General features: G+C 37.8%; 1 protein-coding gene across 1 annotated transcript; it reads right to left on the bottom strand.

Moving 5' to 3' along the window:
• Positions 1 to 21,503: 21,503 nt before the first annotated feature.
• LOC107814286 (thaumatin-like protein) lies at positions 21,504 to 22,386 on the bottom strand. The gene has a single exon (XM_016639669.2). It carries the CDS (start codon positions 22,318 to 22,320, stop codon positions 21,658 to 21,660), a length of 663 nt encoding a protein of 220 aa, XP_016495155.1. The 5' UTR covers positions 22,321 to 22,386; the 3' UTR covers positions 21,504 to 21,657.
• Between the last annotated feature and the right edge of the window lie 579 nt (positions 22,387 to 22,965).

Genomic DNA, 22,965 nt, shown 5'->3' with positions numbered 1-22,965 from the left:
GGCACAGTCCAAAGTGGGCCTTGCCGTAATGATCACAACGTGGTGTTGTGGGTTTCGTCTGACTAGTATCCCTGTGATGTTGCGAGCCTGATGCCTGCGAACTCTAACCTGGACCAGAATGGGTAAATCGATCATATTGAGGCATCTAAAACTGTGGGGGAGAACTAGCTACAGGTGGTGACGAACTCCTCGAAGACTGGGGCCTGACGCTGCCTCTAAAGTCATTAGAATACCTTGAAAATCTCGCCCTCTTATGCTGGCCCCTATCCTGCTCCCTATCTGCCCTCTGCTGGCGCTTACGATCCTCTAGGGTCTGGGCATAAGCTTGAACACGGGAAATATCCATGCCCTCCACCAAGGAGGCTGTCGTGCACTCATTATCAGATGTGGTCCCAATCCGTTCACGAACAAATGCACCCTATCACTCATCTCGGCCACCATATGGCGAGCATACCTTGCTAAAGAATCAAACTGCATATTGTACTCTCGCACACTCATATTACCTTGTCTAAGGTTCAAGAACTTATTTGCTCTAGCTCGTCGTATCTCAGCTGGCAAGTAGTGACGAAGAAAGGCCGCATAAAATTCCTTCCACACAGCTGGAGGAGCGTTCGAACCCCTGGATCTCTCCCAACTATCATACCAAAGAACCGCTAAATCCTGTAGCCGATAAGAAGCCAACTCTACTGCTTCTGTATCACTAACATGCATACCTCAAAGTGTACGATGAACCTGGTCAATAAAAGTCTGCGAGTCCTCCTTGGGGTCTGATCCAATAAACACTGGAGGGTCTAAATTAATAAAATCACGAACTCTCGTACTAACAGGTTTCTCAGCAGCACCTGTATTCTGCCTCTGAGCCTGAGCAACTACCAAGCTAGTCAATAACTGCACAACACTCCGCATATCCTGGTCTGTAGTGCCAGACGGAGGAACTGGAGGTGCTGGGTGCCTCCTAATATACTCTGGAGGAGACAGGGTAGATGAGGTGTGAGACGGTATCTCACTCTGAGCCTCACTTTGGCCTGCTCTGGCTTGGGGCACCTGACTGGTACCCTCTCCCGCAGTTGTATCAAGCCGTCTACTAATTGTTTGCTTCCTAGTCGAAGGCATCGCTGAAAGAAAATAAGGTGAATATTAGAGACAAACACTTACAACTCAACTCTACGCACGATATAGATTCAGGAAGAAGGTAACAACCCTAGATGTCATGTAGCCTTCTGATTATAAATGTGGTGTGCTACACATCCATAATCAAGACTCTACTAGACATGGCTTATAGACAATCCCTAGGACAGACTTACTCTGATACCAAGTTTGTCACGACCCAAACTGGAGGGCCATGACTAGCACCCGACCATACTTGTCGAGAACCAACGTACATTTTATCTAACTTTCTTTATTATCTTTTAGGGCTAATGAGATCAATATAAATGGTAGACCTGGATCATGGACAACCAGCAATAAAATATGACGGCATGAACATACATAGCAGGGGATGACCAGACAATCAAGAAACTACATATAAGGTATGAGCTACCACGCTACCATGAGACTATACAACAAAAACCAACCGACAAGGCATACCAAACTATACATGAGTCGACACTTGTCTATGAGCCTCTAAATGAACATAAGTGCTGCAACATAGACGGAACAGGTCCCCGACATACCCATAATGTCTATAACAGAAATGCATACCAAGACTACGGCAAGTCCGGAGAAGGGATCTCGCCAATCACCGTTGAACTGGACAGCCTACTGTGGTAGGGGAGCTGCACCTGCCTGTCTATCAGGACCTGCAGCATGACATGCAGCGTCCACAAACAAAAGGACGTTAGTACGAATAAAGTACTGAGTATGTAAGGCAGGGAAACATAAATATGAACAGTAATGTAAGTAGGGATAGAGAATATACAACCTTGAAAATCTGAGTACCTCTGAGGGCTACTGACATGCAATGCATGATACATATGAATGTATACATAAACTTTTAAAACATACGCCTCTGTGGGCATCATCATCATCATATCGTACCCGACCATAATATGCTCGGTAAAAACATACCCGGCCATCATAAGGCTCGGTAGAATCGTACCTGACCACATGGAGCTCGGTAAAACCCAACTGATCAGTGGTTGCACAATAGGTGTCGTACCCGGCCGACTATATACGCGACTCGGTAGAGTAAAATAGATACATATATATAATGCATGCTCGACTCATGGAATCACATTCTAAACCTTTCGGAGTGACGTAAGGTCGGTATTCTCTATACACGTTATTAGGACCAACTCTTCATTACGAACCTTATAAGAATTAGAAAGTACCAACAACATTTATAACATAAGAATAAGAGAAGCAACATTAACATCAATCGTTCCATAAGAGGGAAAGCAATGTAAGTACTGCTATCTTCTAAGAGTAGAGTATCTTTTGAAGCTCGTTCATTACATTATGTACAATCGGAGTCGTGCAAAAGAAGAAAAGGGATAGCCTCACATACCTTGTATATACTGCCCCAATCACAAGCTATGCAATTGTCACAACTCCTTAGTCTACAATAAGAGAAACGATACTATCGTTATCATTTACGCGTCATAACTATTATGTATCGACCACAACCTATTTTACGTTGAAACGGACAACACCTCCCCTATATATATAACTTCACAGCATTCCAAACAATCACCAAACAGCCCAAACAACATAAATAACAAACATATTGAGCCTCCCAAAATAGTCCACGCACAACCCTTATTACATCATACATACGACGACCACCATAGTCGTGTCAAACGACCCGGAAATGTTACGAATCACTATCAGCCCACAACCCTACATATATATGGTGTTCCTCCACACCCTTCCACCTCCAAAACTCCACAAAATAGTAGTAAAACATGCAGCCCAATAACAACACAAAATAGTCCACAAAACAGTCCGCTACAAGTGAATAACTCGAACTCACGGCTTCTGATCACCGTCCCATGAGTTCTTACATGTATAGAACGAATTACCATGAATTAACCGCAGAGAAAAATGTATGAAAGATGGCAGTAACTTACCTTACTTATTGGATAACTCAGCTCTTCCCTTGGTTCTTCAAACTCTAGGTTTTACCTTCAAATAGAACTTGAAAGAGAGGGAAGATCGATTAGGGTTTGTGTGGGATTTTTGGGGAGGAGTTGCAGGGGTTAACTTTGGTTTTGAGGGTCTAAAATATGGATGAAATAACTGAGTTCATAATCCCTTAAATGTCCTCTCTTGGCCGACTTAGGTCTTTTAATTTTGTCCTCTTATTTTGGCAAGTAGGTGATGCACCTAATTGTCATCTACTAATCTGCGCAGGCTTGCAAAAATATGAATATCTCTATATTACGAGATTTTATTGACAAATGGTTTAATGCATTGGAAACTAGACTCGTAGATCTTTAATTTGGTGGGTAGATCGCCCCGTAATTCCTTGTAAATTAGTAGAGAATCTTAGAAACATTTAACCTAATGTTTAAGTAAAATTATGAACCTAAGTTGCGACAACGTTTGTCGACTTTTGTTTCATAACTCGTTTGACTTCAAGACTTATGATACGGATATTATATGATTCAAACACCTTAATACATGACCTTGAGTGTATTAAGAACCTCTAGGTTTACCTGAAAATATGAGTTACCACATCCTTGATTCGTTTAACTTCTAATACTTGTTAATCACCCTTATACACCCTTGTATCACTTAAGACCAATAGGATTAACTTCTTATCATCTCAAAGGTAATTCTTTCTTGAATTTATGTTAACTAATATATGGCATGAACTAACGCGTGTGGATATGGGTTGTAACAGACCACCCATCTTCTAGTCTTTCGGCATGTATCATAGCCAAACTTCATACCTGAACAGACCTTGTGTTACACTTTTGTCCAAAATAACTGAATGGTCACATAATGCAAGGACCTAAATAAAGGAGTCCACCTTAGACATTGCTCGACGTGATAAGTAACATAATCTAGAATCAAACAATTTATTCCTACCTCCATAAAGAAAGTAATAGGTTGATGACCCAAGGATTGAGGATTTCCAATATTGCAGTATGCGATCTGCATGAATTAAAGGAATGAAAGAAAAGATTAAGACAACAATAATTCGTTAAGATCTGCAATATTAACCCACCAGAAGTATTTTAACCCACTCTACTCTGCTTTACTCGGTCTGCGAAAAGATAAGAGAAAAGACCCAACTTTGCTTATGGAATTTTAGGGAAGAAGAACGAGGAGATTCTTTTAGTGTGGGTAAAATTTGGAAGATAGGTTTTGGTGAAATATTTTAGGGCATAGGTTTTTAGCAAAATTTTAGGGGGAAATTGTAGCGGGAACATTTAGAAAATATTTTAGAGCACGCTTATATAGAATTGCCTTTACAAATATTAACATGCACCGCTCAGAAAGCGTTGCATCACATACGAATAAATGTTGCCAATAATTTATGATTTAGAAAAACTTAAAAAGTGTAGCCTATAGTATTAACAGGAACGCTTTATTCAAAAGTTCTTTTCAAAGACCACCCTTATAAAGTGATGTCATAGATATAGTTGGCCACGCTTTTCAAGCATTGTCAAAAACTAATGTGGCCTTAGACCAAATTTGTTGTACTGTATAAATTCAAACTTTTAGGCGAATGCAAGTTTAAGCTCCTCTATTTTCAACAACAGAACTTGAAAGCCTATAGACACACGAATACTTTGTGAAAAATGCATAGATATCGTGCTTTCTTTTTGATGGGTTTTCAATGTTTGTGCCTTATGCTTCTTATGTTTTGATGATCCAACAAACTTATTGTCAAGAACAAGAAAAAGAACCTGACCCACTTGGTGTACATTTCAAATGAACAATGTTCAGTCTGATCTCCAGTAAGTGAGTGAACAACTACAAGGAAGAACATAATAGGGACCTGGTTCCTGTGGTATCACGACCCGGATTTTCCACCCTCGGGAGTCATGATGGAGCCTACTAATATGAGCTAGGCAAGCCGACTTTTTGAATAATTTACCTTTTTCCCATTTTAAATCCATTAACAATTATGAGCAATAACTTAAAGACAGCGGAATTTATATCAAGCGGAAGAAAAACAATAAAACTACTGAGTATAACCAATACAACTGTTTAAACAAGACTACCCAGAACTGGAGTCACAGCTTCACAGACGGTCTAAGAGTACTACAAACAAAGTCTGAAAGATAAATAATATACTGTCTCAGAAATACGTAAATGAAACAGGATGAAGGGATAGAGGGAGACATCTTCAAGACTACCTTGGGTCTCCGTATGGACTAAAGGTAGCCACCCAAGATAAGGTCCAAAACCTGCTGCTCCAGGATCTGCACACAGTGCAGAGTGTAGTATCAGCACAACCAACCCCATATGCTGTAAGTGCCTAGCCTAACCTCGGCGAAGTAGTGACGAGGCTAAGACCGGACTACCAAATAAACATGTGCAGTTAAACCATATACAACGGGAAAGAAGAACAATAATGTACAGTCAAGTATGGGAAGGAGAAACATGATGCGGGGAAAACATCAATTAAGGATAGAAAGACAACGGGTAAATAAGAGGAACACCATATCTCAGTTATCAACAAGAATGAAGAATCAATAAGTGCACGACATCACCCTTCATACTTTTACTCTCGTCCTCACCAAAGAATCAATATAAATTGCACGACATCACCCTTCGTGCTTTTACCCTCGTCATCACCATATAACCAATATAATCGACACAAAATTGTACATCGTATGGCATGGCATTACCCTTCGTGCTTTACACTCTTCCTCACAAAATCATACACGGCATCACCCTTCGTGCTTTAACACTCTCTCACCAAAATAATACACGGCATCACCCTTCGTGCTTTAACACTCTTCCTCACCCAAACAACAATCACAAGCAATATGGAAAGGAAATAATAAAATTACAATAAAGATCCCGGTAAGGGAACAATAGTTCAATAATCAAGTCCCGGCAAGGGAACAACATCAAAACATCAAAATCTCAGTAAGGGAGATAACATTAAAAGCAAAAATATCCCGGCAAGGGAGGCAACAATATGATTCTCTTCTCTTTTTCACTTTTTCTTCACAACTCACTTCACAACTTGAGCCAATGCTCTAAAAGGTTCAATTACCACTTATACTTTTACATTTCATTATACAACTTGAGCCAACGCTCCTCAATGTTCAAATATCACTATTACTTCCACAAACTTTGCCCAACAATAGAAATCATCACCAAGGCATGAATAATACAACAAAATCATGATAATCACAATATAAGACTAAAGGGCATGCTTGACACCAACGTATAGATACTTGTCACCATGCCTATACGTCGTACTCAACAAGTACCACATAGCAAATACGACTCGACTCCTAATCCCTCAAGCTAAGGTTAGACCAAACACTTATCTCGATGCCACGAACACAATTCAAGTCCCAACTATCTCTTTACCTCTTGATTCTACCACTAATTCACTCGTATCTAGCCACAAGTTACTTAATTACATCAATAAATGCTAAATGAATCAATTCTAATGCATGAAAATAAGTTTTCCAAAGTTTTACCCAAATAGTCAAAAATCGCCTCCGGGCCCACATGGTCAAAACCCGAGGTTCGAACCAAAACCCGAATAACCATTCCCACACGAACCCATATATATAATTTATTTTGAAATCGGACCTCAAATCGAAGTCCAAATCCCCAATTTTGAAAAACCTAGATTCTACCCAAAACACTCAATTTCCCCTATGAAAATCATTGATTTTGAGTTGAAATCATGTGAAAAGATGTTAAAGATTAAAGAAAACTAGTTAGAAACAACTTACAATTGATTTGGAGAAGAAATTCTCTTTGGAAAATCGCCCAAGAGAGTTTATGTTTTGAGAAGATATGAAAAATGGTTGAAAATGCGTCTAAGTGTGAACTTATAGGTTACATGTATCGCAATTACGAACCCACACTCTGCTATAATCGCATTTGCGAAGACATTTATCGTATTTGCGACCACCCCTTATTTTCGAGGGGTTCGCATTTGCGAAGCAGGCGTCGCATTTGCGACTGGGGCCTTCCGCATTTACGAGCCAAATGGTCGCATTTGCGATGAGGCCTGCCCAGGCCTTTGTTCGCATTTGCGAGCCAAGCTTCGCATTTGCGAAACCTGCAGACCTGATCATACTGGCTGAAAACCTGCAATTTTCCCAAGTCCAAATTCCACTCCGTGGCCTATCCAAAACTCACCCGAGCCCTCGGGGCTCCAAACTAAACATGCACACCAACCTAAAAAAATCATACGGACCCGTGCATTCAAATCACCAAAATAACATCAACAACTATGAATTTAGCATCAAAATCATGAAATCACTTAAGAATATCAAATTTTCCAATTTTTCTCAAACAAGGTCCGATTCACGTCATTTCAAGTCCGTTTCTTACAAAATTTCACAGGCTCGACATAAATCATATATAAGACCTGTACCGGGCTCTGGAATCAAAATACGGGCCTGATACCAATGGTTTCAAACATAAATTCTTTTCTTTACTTCATAATTAATTTAGCAAAATAATTTCTTTCAAAAATTCATTTCTCGGGTTTAGGACCTCGGAATTCGATTTCGGGCATACGCCCAAGTCCCATTTTTTCCTACGGACCCTCTGGGACCGTCAAATCACGGGTCCGGGTCTGTTTACCTAAAATGTTGACCAAAGTCAACTTAAATTTACTTTAAAGTCAAAATTCATCATTTTTCACAGATTTTCACATATTGGCTTTCCGACTAAGCGCTCGGACTACGCACGCAAATCGAGGTGAGACAGAAAGAGGTTTTTTAAGGCCTCAAAATGCAGAATTTATTTTTAAAATAAGTGATGACCTTTTGAGTCATCACATTTGGGTTCTCCGACAGAAGTACAAGTCAACTGTACAGCTGGGACGTATCAGCAGAAAGTGAGTATCCGCAACTGTTACAAAGAGGAACACAATAGGGACCTAGTCCCTTATGGTTCTCTGACAGAAGTACAAGTCAACTAAACAGCTGGAACGCAAATGCAGAAAGTGACTGTCCGCAACTGTACACGCGACAGTGCAGCAGACAGTACAACGGTCACTTCTCATTGGGAAGAAGCGTGTACCAAGATTTGACATCACCATTGTGATGTCTTTTGTAGTATAACAACCTGGTACAAGGCACAAAATATTTACTTGTGCATTTAGTGATATTCTTTCAAGCATCAAAGTGTTCATCCGGCATTGAAGTCACTGGTGTATCAAGAACAAGTAGATAATTATGTTATAAACTTTTCCAAGAGAAATGTTGTGGCTTAAAATTTCCAGTACGTACATTATAGTGGAAATTGAAGGCAATAAGTCATCAATCTACCACTCTATCTCAGCTCCCTGCAAACTTAGTACTGATCATGTAGACAACCCCACAGGAAAAGAAAATAATTAGTCTGCTAGACTACTTTAAAGACTTTATTATGTGTTTAAAAGGGACAGCCAGGTATACTAAATTTCCGCTATGCGCTGGGTTCAGGGAAGGGTCGAACCACTAGAGTATGGCCCTTATGAAAATATAATTTTATAAAAATATATTTATAAATTCTACTTAGCTGCTTAATAAAGGATAAAATCCCGCCACATGGAAGTCCTCAGAAGTTCTAAAGAGATATCTTGTGAAAATTATTGTTATTATGGTATTCTAATATCGAAAACAAATAATGAAGAAAATACTTTTAACGCGATGATTTGTCAAATAATACAAATTAAAAAATTAAATCTCTGGCTCTTTTATAGGTATAAGAAAGATGAAGTTGGCCTATAGCTCCCAAAAAAATAAGAAGTGACAATATAAATTCTAAAAATGAGTAATGTTGAGTTAATATTTTATAATAAATAATCTAATGCATAAATATGTAGGGAGCTGTCATTTGTTAAAATAATTATAAAAAAAGGAAAAACAAATTAGTGGCAACTCATTTGTAATACATTTTATATCTTTTTTCTCCTATATAAATTTTAGTCTTTAAATTGTTCATACTATAAATAATTTTTAGATGGTCAAAATGGATTAAAAGTTATAGGAAGTTAAAACATGGACTACAATTTAATAATAAAAGTATATTTTTCAAGAAAATAATTATATAAATTCACGTGGAACTTTGAACTGCTTTATCAAATTTATGTGCGTGCCTAACTTATATGCCTACTTACAATTTGTTTGATTTATATAAGGTAAAATTTTAATTAATTTTAAAGTCTTTGATATTAGTACTTCCTACATAATTTAATAAGGAAAAATTTAATAACTAAATTCTAGTTGGTTTTAAAGTTTTATATATTAGGAATATAACTTAAATTACAATTTTATTCAATGTAAAATAGAGGGATAAAAAAGACGAACACGACGTTTCGCTAAGTGTATATATATATACATACTGTGCGGTGCAATTTTTGGCCCTCAGTAGAATGGTATTGCATTTAATTTAGCATGAACGAAATTTCTGTATTGTTAGAAAATAATGCTAGCTATTTATAGAGAAGAGGTTGGGCAGGTTGTGCTGAAACTAAATTAGGAATTGAAGCAGAAATAGATGATCACAATGTAAATTTGGGTGAAATTCAAAAATAGCCAGATTTACAACCGGTCGTTCAAAAATAGTGCAATTTTAAAAGTAATCGAAATTTAACCACTTTTTATGTAAAGATAAATCTGAGCGAAAACACTGTTCAAAACCCGAAAAATACACTAGCATAATATGATGGAGTTCCAGCATAAGTACACTAGAACTCCAGCATAATATACTGGAGTTCCAGCAAGTATAATTGTCCAGTATAATATACTGGAGTTTGGAGCACCGGTGCTCCAGTCTCCAGTATATTATACTGGAGTCAGCAAAGTATACCGGTCCAGCATAATATGCTGGAGTTCATACACAGGTGCACCGAACTCCAGTATATTATGCTGGACCGGTCTCTGTTGCAGCAAAATAGTGGCTATTTTTCATTGACTTCGTAAACGTTGGCTATTTTTGAATGACCAGTCCGAAAACTGGCTATACCGTGCTATTTTTACAACTTTGTAGCATAGTGGACCGTATAGCCTTTAATTAACATGTACTACATTGTTATCATCGGTTGAGATTAAATGTTAGATAAAATAATTGGTCTTCTATCTATTTATAGAGAAGAGTTTGGGGAGGGTAAACGGTCTACATCACACCCCCGATCCTGCTTAAATGTGGGATATTTTGTGCGCCGGATTGACCTAATTTGGGAAGGGTGCTTAATAATATATATTGGACTTGGAGCATAAATAGGTTATCATAATGCTAATAGTTGAAATATTTGACTGCAAAGTGTATAGGCTTTCTGCCCTAAGGATATTTAGTATAAAACGGCATTAAGGAAAGAGTTGGTCGAGGTTGACCAGGAAGCAGTGAGATTTGCAGTCGGGCTGTCAGCAACGATTGAGGTCGAGCATCGCAAATAGAATAATAACAGATAGATTTTGTAATAGGATACTAAAGAGAATATTTCCTTGAATATTCTCTGCACTTGTCCTATTAGGGTTTGTTAAGGATATGTCTCATATAAATAGAAAACAAGACAATAAGGTAAGGTATGTAACATTCATTTGATAAGAATACTTTTCAGAAGAAGATTCCCTCTCTAGCAAAGATACAAACTTGACATTTTTCATCAATATTCAGACAGACATTATTCCATACTTCTCCATCATATCCGAGAATAGTTCAAACATTCTAAGATTTGTCTGTCACTCATCATTGTCAGGAGAAACAATCATCTATCTCATTCATTATTCGGTAAATCGTTCTCCCTATTTATATATTTAAATGTCATTTATTATTATTTATTACTAGTTATTCCTCTATTATTGCTCATACCTTTTGGAATATTTAATGTGCGTTACTTTCAATCTCCCACTAATTATATCCTATGTTGTCCGTGTTGTCAAGTTCTATATCTAGAGATATTATCATTAACTAAGTTTAACCCATCATTACATAAAATTTAATAGTTTAACGGTGATATTTTAGACTTCAATACCATACAAGAGGTGGGGGTGATTTGTGTGGTGACAATTTTTCGCTTAAACTGATTATGGAAGGACCTGGTTATTCTATGAGTTCTAACTACTACTGTTGCGGAATAAAAAGTACATAAATTAAAGAACACAAAGATTTTACGTGGAAAATACCTGGCTCAAAAGGTGAAAAAAACACGACCTACTTTCCAGTAGGATTTTTTCAAACTCTCCACTAAAATCACTGAGCCAAAAACTGCATTTATAAAACTCTTTTGTAAACCTAGGACTAACTCTAATCCCATTGTAGCACACAGCCTCAACTGTTATGACAACTTCAAGTTAACTCTAACTTGAAAACTCTGAGTACCTAATATAATTGCTTCTAGATAAGCTGAAAGGTACAATATGAAAACACCAACTTCAATTGAACTAGAATAAAAGACAGACACTTGGAACTGGTTCTTCTATCTGGTTCATGTAGCTTCAGGTTTGCACGCTTGAATCACACACAAATTGCTTGCAAAATTACCTTGCTATGTTGCTCTCAATTCACGATTAACTTATGCATATGTGCATTACCTGCAAAAGAGAACAACACTAATATTTATAGAGTTAGTAAATAGAGATTAACTAGAATTCTGATGCTACTCTTCATTGGTGGAAGAGTTCTAGTTGATCTCAACCTCTAACTCCATCCTTCTATTAAACCGTGTTCTCTTTGAGTAAGAAGTCTTTCTCCTTATCCATTATTCAACCTTTTCGATCATGATTTGGTAAGTTAGGTTTATCTCCTTCACGTGCATCTCACATGCTTGAGTTGATCATATATGTGCTTCACTAGGATTAACCTGGTTCATGTCTGAGTTCCTTTGTCATTCTTCAAAACTACCCTTTACTTGGGCCAACAAATTCCCCCTTTTTGACGATGACAAACTCTGTGCCTTTTATTCACTTAGGCCCTGTCAGAACTCAGCTCAACATCAATGCAAAGTTAGAAATTTTTCACTTATCATCAAGGACCAGGTTCATTAGGTTATAAACATCACTATTCAGAATATAAAGCACAATATCCCTTCCCCCTTTTGGCATCATCGAAAAGTTGCATAAACAAAGTGTGATTCCTAGATTTTAAAAATTACTCATGGCCATTGGGGCAACTGCAAGTGAACTCATGGATTAATCATCAGTAATCAACCAAACATATTCAAACTATTAAAGAAAGATAAACAATCAACAAGAGCAAAAGCAGCAAACTTCATTGATAGAGAATATGATTTTGCCACAATCCATAAAAAGAAATTAAAACAGTCAAAACATGAGCAAAACAAGAAAAATCCCTAATCTGGGTCACTGAAAGGTTTAGACAAAGTTCAAAAATGAAGGCTAAAGAAATTAAGGCTTGGAAGAACTAGAGGGTTGGGTTTTGGCTTGGAGAAGGTGCAACATGTCTTGAAGAATGCCATCATTCTTCTCCTTTTCTTTTGTGAGCTCAGTTTTGAGAATATCTCTTTCAGATTCAACCTCTGCCAACCGAGTCTTCAGCCTAGCTATCTCAGCATTCTTTGCCCCACTCTCCTGCAATAGAGCTCTGACCTTGCTATTGATAGGTGTCTTTTTAGATGAACTAGGTTCATTGGAAATGGCATTGACCTCACAGTCACAAGCAATCAGAGTGTTGATTCCAAAATGGTCTTTGCTTGTGGCCATTTCCCACTTCTTCAGTGGCACCTTGCAACAAGCAAGAACAGTAGTGAGAATAAAACCATAAGGAGTGGCGTGGGCCTTGAAGCAATTGATAACCTTATCAAGAAGCTTGATCATAAATCCAGGCCAGTTGATTTGCCTTCCACTTTCAAAACACCCCCTCAAAACCAAATCCATGTAGTTAGCAATGTGTCTTCTTTCCTGTCTAGGCATCAAACACTTGTTGACAAATTCAAACAGGACTTTGTGACATGGCTTCATTTAACTCTTATGCACAACCTTGGCCTCATTCATTTCTGTGACATCACATAACTTCCTAGTAATGGCAAGGGCAGTAGGAAAGGAGTCCATACATGGCCATTTTGTCTCGTGTAGTCATCATACCGTTCAGAAGGAATATCAAGGATTTCACCTAGCTCTTTTGCATCAAAAGTCACTTGAACCCCTTTCACCTGGCTAGTAACTCTACCATCCTTGACCTCTGCATTGGCCATGAACTTAATAATCTCATTTCTTGCCAGTCTGCCATCTAACTGAAGGACCATGTCCTTCCATCCCTAAACAGCTATAGTATCAACCAGTCAAACCATCCCTGGTTCCTCCAAATCCTTTAAATGTCTACCCTTAAAGATTCTTCCTTTGCCAAACTTGGCCAGCTTATCTTGTTCATAGTCAGATTCACCTTCTTCTTCACCACTCTAATCTTCTTCTTCTGTAATCTTAACTTGCTTGTCTTTCACAACAGACCTTGTTCTTTTATCCAAAGAAGAGGGTCCAACAGCCTTGGAAACAGATGAAGACTTCTTTGAAGAAGTCTCGGTCTTCTTGGACTTCGGGTCTGAATCTCCACAGTCACATGTTTACCCTAATGGACTGGGTTCATCTTATCCACAACAACAGCCTCAACAGGCTCTACAACCTTAGCTTTCCCTTTGTCCATTCTTTTCTTCTTGCTTTCTACCATAGCCTTTTGTAACTCATCCTCACTCTGCTTCAACTTACTCCTTGTGGCCCTTCCTTTTGGTAGAATAATCTCAGCAATTGTTGGAGAAGTAGCCTTACTTTTTTGGTAGTTTTTGCAGCGTTAGGAGCTTTTGGTGTTGGGGTTCTCCTTTTTTGGGGGTTATAGCTTGCACTCACTTTCTTCAGAAGGTCTGCTAGGGTCTTCTCAATAGATGAACCAGGTTCATTTGCATGTGAACTGAGATTGACCATCCCTTCAACAGCCTCCCCTGAACCATTTCCCCATGTTTTTTTGCTACTCTCTGCCACATTTTCATGCTCAGCCCCACAGATAACCAGTCTAACTATTTCAAAAGTGGGTAAGGAATCAACCACTTCTTTCCCTTTTCCCCTCACATCACTAGTCACACCCTCACTCTCCTTTTCTTTTTCACTTTTATTTTTACCTCCTCTCCTTCTTGACTCAAGTGTTTCCACATTCATAGCAGATCCAACCAAAACAAAACGATTGTCCAAATTTTCAACTAGAACAGAAAGTACCTTAGAAGGGAGATTTTGTGCTTTATCAGAATCAGAAGACCCAGTTCCTTCCCCCTCACTCGTGGACTTGAAAGAATCATTAGATTTTTCAGAATCTTGGGCTTGACTAGCCTTTAATTTTGTGTTTAGTTTCTTTGAAAGAGCACATATAGCCACAGTTTTGCGAGCAAGCATCTTCGCTTGCCTTCTCCTAGCTTGGGGGGTTGTGTTGGGTTGAGGAGTAGTGGAAGAATCGGAGGGGGTAGGTTGTGGATGAGTGATTGGGTTATCTTGGGGGTTGGTCATCTTTGCTAATTCTGGAAGAAAATATTTGAATTGAGTTTTGGAAGAGAGAAGAGTAGAGAACAAAAGAAAATTGACGGTTTTGAGAATTATGAGAGTGGAAGTGATGATGATAATGGTTTTTAAAGAGAGGGGGTTAACTAATGTCTAACGTCAGCTTTTTATAGTCAATTAGAAGTCCAATCACTCTGAAATTTCAGGTTGAACGAGCGGTTAAGTTTCACTAGATTCTAGGCATTTTATACGGTGAGGATTCTAATGGAGATGAAACTGGTTCAAACTCAAAAGGATAGGTTTTTCTAAAGTTTTTGAACATAGGTAGGACTCTGCTCATGAATTAAATATTAATATTTCTAATTGTGCAGAGTATAGAAAACATATCTCGTTATTCAGATGAACTAGTACTGATGAACCGGGTTCTTTATTAAGAATCCTCTTGATCATGCCTCAATTTACCAAAATAGAGAAAATTTTGTTATAGATCAGTGAGTCATATAAACACATGGCATAGGAGTATACTATTTACAGTATGAGACTGAGCAAAGATTAATCTAGACATTTACACAAGTTCCAGATTTCCTAATCAAAAAAAATATTATTATTTTTCATTGTGCATTGTTAACTGGTTCCATTATGTGATCTTAATCATCCCTAGTTCTAACCTGTTCCTTTCAAAACTTTCTCTACTCAGTGCTTTTGTAAAGGTGTCAGCAATTTGTTTATCAGTAGCACTAAATTCTACAGTAATCAGTCCTTTCTCATAGTTCTCCCTCAAAAAATGGTGTCTAACATCTATGTACTTAGTTCTTTTATGATGAACCGGGTTCTTAGTCATACTAATAGCATTAGTGTTATCATAGAAAATAGGGATGCAACCAACTTCAATACCAAAATCCATCAATTGCTGTTTGATCCATAGCAATTGAGCACAACAGGAAGCAGCAGCAACATACTCAGCTTCAGCAGTAGATAATGCCACTAAATTTTGCTTTTTAGTAGCTCATGACACAAGACATGAACGAAGGAAGTGTGTCATACCTGAGGTGCTCTTCCTATTCACAAGAAAACTTGCATAGTCAGCATCAGCATATCCCACTAGGTTAAAGTTACTACCTTTTGGATACCAAAGGCAAAAGTCAGTAGTGCCTTTCAAGTATCTCAATATTCTCTTGACAGCAGTCAAGTGGGATTCCTTTGGATTTGCTTAAAATCGAGCACAAAGACCAACACTGAAAACAATGCCAGGTCTGCTAGCAGTAAGATACAAAAGTGAACCAATCATACCCCTATACAACTTCTGATCAACATATGAACCAGGTTCATCTATGTCCAATTTTGTGGTTGTTGCAATAGGAGTGTCTATTTCTTTTGATTCTTCCATTTTAAACTTCTTAATCAACTCTTTTGCATATTTCTGTTGATGGATCATGGTTCCATTTGAGTTTTGTTTAATTTGTAAGCCTAACAAAAAATTAAGCTCACTCATCATACTCATTTCAAATTCATTCCCCATAAGTTTAGCAAATTCCTTACTTAGTTTTTCAGTGGCTGCCCCAAAAATTATGTCATCAACATATATTTGTACTACAAGAAGATCCTTACTTTTTCCCTTAAGAATAGAGTACTATCAGTTTTACTTGTCTTATAGCCATGTTTAAGCAGGAATTTAGATAGTCGTTCATACCATGCTCTAGGAGCCTGCTTGAGTCCAAGAGTGACTTGTCTAGTTTGTATACATGATCCGGACACTCCTTGCTTTCAAATCCTGGAGGTTGTTTGACAAACACTTCTTCCTTTAAGTAGCCATTTAGGAAGGCACTCTTGACCTCAATTTGGGTAAAGAGTAAATTCCATGTATGCAGCAAAGGCTATGAGGAGTCTTATTGCTTCCAACCTTGCAACTAGAGAAAAGGTCTCATCATAGTCTATGCCTTCCTCTTGGCTATAACCTTGAACCACCAACCTTGCCTTGTTCCTTGTAACAGTTCCATATTCATCAAGTTTTTTTTAAAGACCCATTTAGTTCCAATTACTGATCTGTCCTTGGGTCTTGGAACCAGATGCCAAACTTGACTCCTTTCAAACTAATTGAGTTCATCTTGCATTGTATTTACCCAGTCTGCATCCTGCAAAGACTTAGCAACATTTTTAGGTTCAATAAGAGATATGAAAGCATCAAAAGCACACAGATTCTTTAATTAAGATCTAGTTTTAATTCCAGAAGTTGGAATAGTAATTATATTCTCAATGGGTGAGAATTTTGATACTTTTAAGGTTTTACAAACAACTGGTTTCTGTTTGATATTTCTCCCATGTCCTGTTGCTGAAGAACAGGCTCATGGACAAGTTCCATTTGGGAATTAGATTCAGTTCTTCTTTGTTAAGTTCCCCCTGTCAGGTTGCCCAAGATGGAAGAACTTGTTCCATCACATGTTCCTTCTTCTGGTGCAGCTTCAACTTGGGTTGTGACTTCATTTAAATTCTTTTACCAGCCCAATAGCTTCATCTTCATGTTCCTGTCTCTTAGAAAGAATGTTAGTTTCATCAAAAACTACATGTACACTTTCTTCTACACACATAGTTATTTTGTTGTACACTTTATAAGTTTTACTATGTTAAGAATATCCTAATAATACTCCCTCATCACTTCTGGGATCAAACTTACGTAGGGAGTCTTTTCCATTGTTGTGCACAAAGCACTTGCATACAAATGCCCTAAGATGGGATATATTTGATTTTCTCCCTTTAAGTAACTTATAGAGAGTCTTCTATACAAAAGGTCTAGTCATGCACCTATTAATGATGTAACATGCAGTATTTATAGCTTCTGCCCAGAAGTTGTGGGGCAGTTTACTAGAAAGAAGTATAGTCCTAGCCATATCTTCAAGTGTCCTATTATTTCATTCAACAACTCCATTTTGTTGTGGAGTCCTAGGGGTAGAAAAATTATGATCTATGCCATGCTCATCACAAAATTCAGCAAACTTGGCATTTTCAAATTCAGTTCCATGATCAGACCTAATTGATGTAAGTTGATTACCTAGTTGTTTCTGAGTTTTTCTAACAAAGGAAGTAAACATGTCAAATGCTCCATCCTTAGATGTTAAAAACAATGTCCAAGTAAACCTAGAGTAGTCATGAACAAGCACCATCACATATTTTTTTACCACATCTACTTAATATTCTCATTGGACCATAGAGATCCATATGAACCAGTTCCATCGGCCTGGTTGTGCTTACCATTTTCTTGCTTTTGAAAGAGGATCTTACCTGATTCCCCCTTGAATAAGCCTCACAAACTTTGTCTTCCTTAACCTTGATGTTAGGCAGCCCTATCACCAGGTCCTTGGAGACTAATTTGTTGAGTAGACTTAGATTTGCATGTCCAAATCTTTTGTGCCAAAGGAGGGGATCATTGTCCAATACACTTAAGCAAGTGAGTTCATTTTCTGAAAGAGTAGACAAATCTACAATGTATATATTGTTTACTCTTTTTCCCTGCAAAACAATCTTGTCAATGGTAAGATTTATCACAAAACATTTGGTAGAGGTGAATGCTACCAAGTTTCCTCTGTCGCACAATTGTGATACACTAATTAGGTTATATTTCAAGTCATCTATCAAGTAGACATTCTCAATGGAATGTGAGTATGTATTACCTACCTTTCCAACCCCAATAATCTCACTTTTCTTACTATTTACAAAGGAGACATTACCTTATTTTAGGTCCTCAAGTGAAAGGAACTGGTTCTTGCTTCCAGTCATATGCTTTGAGCAGCCACTATCCATGTACCATATTTGGCTGCTCCCCTTTACTTAGACCTGTAAAAGGAAGGGTTAGTCTTAGGAACCCAAACTAGTTTGGGTCCCTTTCTATAGGCAAAAGGGTGAATTAAATATTTTTAGCCCATCCTGGCAGCCTATTCTTCCCTTAAACAAAAGTTTTGTTCTTTTGGCTAGCCTTTGCTTTTGCATTACATTCACTTTTGTAGTGACTAGTCTTACCACAGTGTGTGCGGATTTTGTTCTCAGAAAGTGTGATGTATTTGATTTAGGATACCACTTAGGTGCAGGGATCCATAGCCAAGTCCTCTTTTATTACTACTATGGTGTTCTTGTAGTTATGATAGTGCATCAGAGGACTTATTTCATTTACAAGTTTTGTCTAGTTCATGTTTAACCTTGCTTAGATCTTCTTTTAGGACTCTTATCTGCTCATCCCTTTGGTATAGCTCATCCTTCATTTTTCCTAGATTTTCTTCTAAGGTGAGATGTGTGTAATCAGCTTTCTTTTTACCTGTTCCTAATTTCAGTTTTAAATTTTCAGATCTAAGCTCTGGCACAGTGGTGCCAAGTTCAAGAACCTGGTTCGTCAACTCAACATTTTTACTATCACTTTCACTAGCCCCGAGTTCCAGATTTTTGTACTTAGCTTTCAAGATTACACATTCCTTAGACAGTTGTTCCTTTTCATTGTTTATGACCTCAGATTCATCAATGAAATCTAACAATAACTCAGATAGCCTTTCTTTAGACAAAAATTTAATCTTGTATTTGAGATGAATCACACTTACCTCAGGTTCAGCATCTGATTCTCCAATGGCTATAAGTACTTGTTCGTCTCCATCTCCATCTTCTGAATCCTCATCTGAGTTCTCTCCCCAAGTAGCAACCATAGCCTTTGTTGATCATTTGTTCTTCTTGGGATGAACATGTTCCTTCTTCCTATTTCTTCGTTCAGCCCTTTCCTTCTTCCATTTAATTTCCCATTGAGGATAGTTTTTGATCATATGGTCAGTCTTACCACATTTGTAATAGCCCTCGTTGGTATATTTTCAAGTACTCTTGGTTTGTTGTAAGTTTCACCTCTTCAAGAACCCTTTCCTCTCATTAGATACTTCTTGAAATCCTTTATGATCATAGTCATTTCATCCTCATCTGGATATGCACCTTCAGCGATTCTAAGAGCCAGGCTCCTTTCCTTCTTGAGTGCATCCATCTTCATAATTTTCCTTCTAAGTTCATAGGCAATGAGATTTCCAATTAGCTCGTCCAACTTGAGAGTGGCAATGTTTTTTGATTCTTGAAGAGCAGTGATTTTGCTTTCCCAAGTGACTGGCAAAACCCTTGTCAAAATTTTCTCAACCTTGTCTTCTTCAACGATAATCCTTCCAAGAGACTTAAGTTCATTTGTTAGTGTTGTGAACCTTGTATACATCTTTTGGATGGTTTCTCCTTCCTTCATAGTGAAATTCTCATATTGAGAGTACAACAGTGTTCCTCTTGCTCTCTTCACTTGAGGAGTTACTTCGTGAGCCACTTGAAGAGTGTCCCAAATTTTCTTAGCCATAGTAAAGCTTTGAATTCGGTTGTACTCGTCTGGACCAATTCCACACACAAGCCATTTCTTGGCCTTAGCATTCTTTTCCCACTTCTTCAAGTCCTTACAATTGCAGTCAGCTCTAGTCTTTGGCACATCCACTCGTTCAACATTCTTCTTCATGGTGGCCAAGGGACCATCAGTAACAATGTCCCATAGTTCATAATCCTCTCCGATGATACGATCTCTCATCCTGTTTTTCCACCACGAGTAGTACTGGCCATTGGAGAGTGAAGGTCTTGCAATGGATTGTTCTTCCTAGTTTTCAGGTGGTTCACTCATCTTGATCTGTTCCTAAGGTGTTAGCCTCTTCAAGGATAACCTACTCTGATACTAATTAATATTTTAGACTTCAATACCACACAAGGGGGTGATTTATGTGGTGACCAATTTTTCACTTAAACTGATTATGGAAGGACCTGGTTCTTCTATGTGTTCCAACTACTACTGTTGCAGAATAATAAGTACAGAAATTAAAGAACACAAAGATTTTATGCGGAAAACACCTGGCTCAAAAGGTGAAAAAATCACGAACTACTTTCCAGTAGGATTTTCCCAAACTCTCCACTAAAATCACTGAGCCAAAAACTACATTTACAAAAACTTTTTTGTAAACCTAAGACTAACTCTAATCTCATTGTAGCACACAGCCTCAACTGTTGCGACAACTTCAAGTTAACTCTAACTTGAAAATTCTGAGTACCTAATACAATTGCTTCTAGATAAACTAAAAGGTACAATATGAAAACACATACTATAATTGAACTAGAATAAAAGACAGTCACTTGGAACTGGTTCTTCTATCTGGTTCATGTAGCTTCAGGTTTGCACGCTTGAATCACACACAAATTGCTTACAAAATTGCCTTGCTATTTTGCTCTCAATTCATGATTAACTTCTACTTATATGCGTTACCTATAAAAGAGAACAACACTGATATTTATAGAGTTAGTAAATAGAGATTGACTAGAATTCTGATGTTACTCTTCCTTGGTGGAAGAGTTCTAGTTGATCTCAACCTCTAACTCCATCTTTCTCTTAAATCGTGATCTCTTTGAGTAAGGAGTCTTTTTCCTTATCCATTATGCAACCTTTTCGATTATGATCAGGAGATATTACTTCTGATAAGTTAGGTTTATCTCTTTCACGTGCATCTCACATGCTTGAGTTGAGCATATCTATGCTTCACTAGGATGTATCTGGTTCATGTCCGAGTTTCATTGTCAGTCTTCAAAACTAACTTTTACTTGGGCCAATAAACCGAAAGTTTATATTTTTTTGTCAAACACAAAGCTTAGCAAGAAATTCTGGGGCCACATTATTAATCGTGTACATAATCATGTGAAAGGATTACCATTTTCTTTTTAACAAATAAATATTAACCAAAAAATCGGAATAGTTAAATAAAATTGAAGCAGGATCAAGATTTCAAACAAACCATATCTGATTAAACAAATAGAACAACTAAAGAGTGAATTTGCCAGTAATGCAACTTGGAGCAATTCCAATACAAACGATATTTGATAAAAGCATGGTAATCAACCGAACAACCCCATCATAAAGATGTTCTTTATTTTCCTTGGCTTGTAGTAATTAAACCTCCTAGCTAGGAGGATAAATTTGCTTTATCCAAATACAAAAGTAGATAGCTAAATTATACTAATATTACAACCGCATGAAATTTTAATCCATTCAAGGACAAAACACAACCTTATAGTTTGTACCAGCAGGACAAGTGAAGGTACTAGTTTGATCATCCTTAGGGTAACTATATGCATCAGGACACCTCTGCTTAAAAAACCTCGAAAAATTCGTCGGTCCACAGTTGCCGGAGTTACAGCAGTATTGATCGGTCTTGAACACAGTACAAGGATTATTACAACCTCCTGGAGCTTTCAATTCTTTAGGACATTGTCCATTAATATCAGCTTTGCATGTTATGCCACGGGTGCACCCATTGGAAGTAGGACTAAATTCCATTGGAACATTGAAGCCATCAACAAGGGATATATCGAAAAAATCTTTGTTTGCAAATTGATTTAGTGCAAATTCAGCCAGTGTATTTGGGGGTGCACCAAAGGCTTTGCATTCAAGGAGACCATTACAATCTCCTGTTTGGCATTTTCCCTTGCCGGATGCATCGAAGTTGCATCCGGTTCGGGCCCAAACTCGGGCTTGTTTAGTCCCCGGAGGGGTGTTTATCGTCCATGTTTGGCCACGGTCGAGGCGTTTGCCACCTCCTGCGGGGACTCCGGCAGCCCAAACCGTGTAGGGACAATTGTTACGAACTATAATGGTAGCTGCATTGGCATATGTGAAGAAGAGGGTAAAGAGAATGAAAATGAGAGTACTCATTTTGGTGAGTAATAAAGCGTGGCAAGTGATAGTGGCTAGATTTCAATGGTTTGGTGTTTATGAGGGACTAATTAGGAGGGCATTTATAGGGTAAAAATGGGGCACCGTCGTTGTTAAGTTACTGATTACGTGGTTTAATTTGTTGGAAATTTTGGTTTGTGATAATGTAATGGGTTGGCTGGACTTGCAGACTAGTCAAGATAATAGTGCAAGGTGGTGCTACTAAAACCTGTAGATGATGTAGCTAGATAATCGTATGGCCTAATACCACAGCTAGAACCATTTATAATAATAATAATAATAATAATAATAGCAAAAAGAAAAATCAAAGCTAAAAAGAATGAACTTGGACGGAACATAAAAGTCAAACTTTTAGGCGAATGCAATTATGCAAGTTTAAGTTTCTCTATATATTCAACAACGGCACTTGATTGCCTATATACACATGAATGTTTTGTGAAGAATACATAGAGGGTTGGAATAGCTACTTAATTATTTATTTCATATGCCATAGTTCACGCAAAGTCTTTCTAGAACTGCACAACTTTAAAATCTATTATTCGGATCTACGACATGCTTCCTTATATATAACCAGTATTTTCATGTTTCGCTCACGTCAAATTTGCGTAAAATATATAGTATGGA

This window comes from Nicotiana tabacum, chromosome 1, assembly GCF_000715075.1.
Source record: "Nicotiana tabacum cultivar K326 chromosome 1, ASM71507v2, whole genome shotgun sequence".
Taxonomy (NCBI): domain Eukaryota; kingdom Viridiplantae; phylum Streptophyta; class Magnoliopsida; order Solanales; family Solanaceae; genus Nicotiana; species Nicotiana tabacum.
The sequence above is the reverse complement of the archived record's forward strand: the minus strand, read 5'-3'. Positions and strand labels throughout refer to the sequence as shown.

What these genes read in the sequence shown, in the direction of transcription:
- LOC107814286 (XM_016639669.2), bottom strand. Translation starts at nt 22,320, where the DNA reads ATGAGTACTCTCATTTTCATTCTCTTTACCCTCTTCTTCACATATGCC.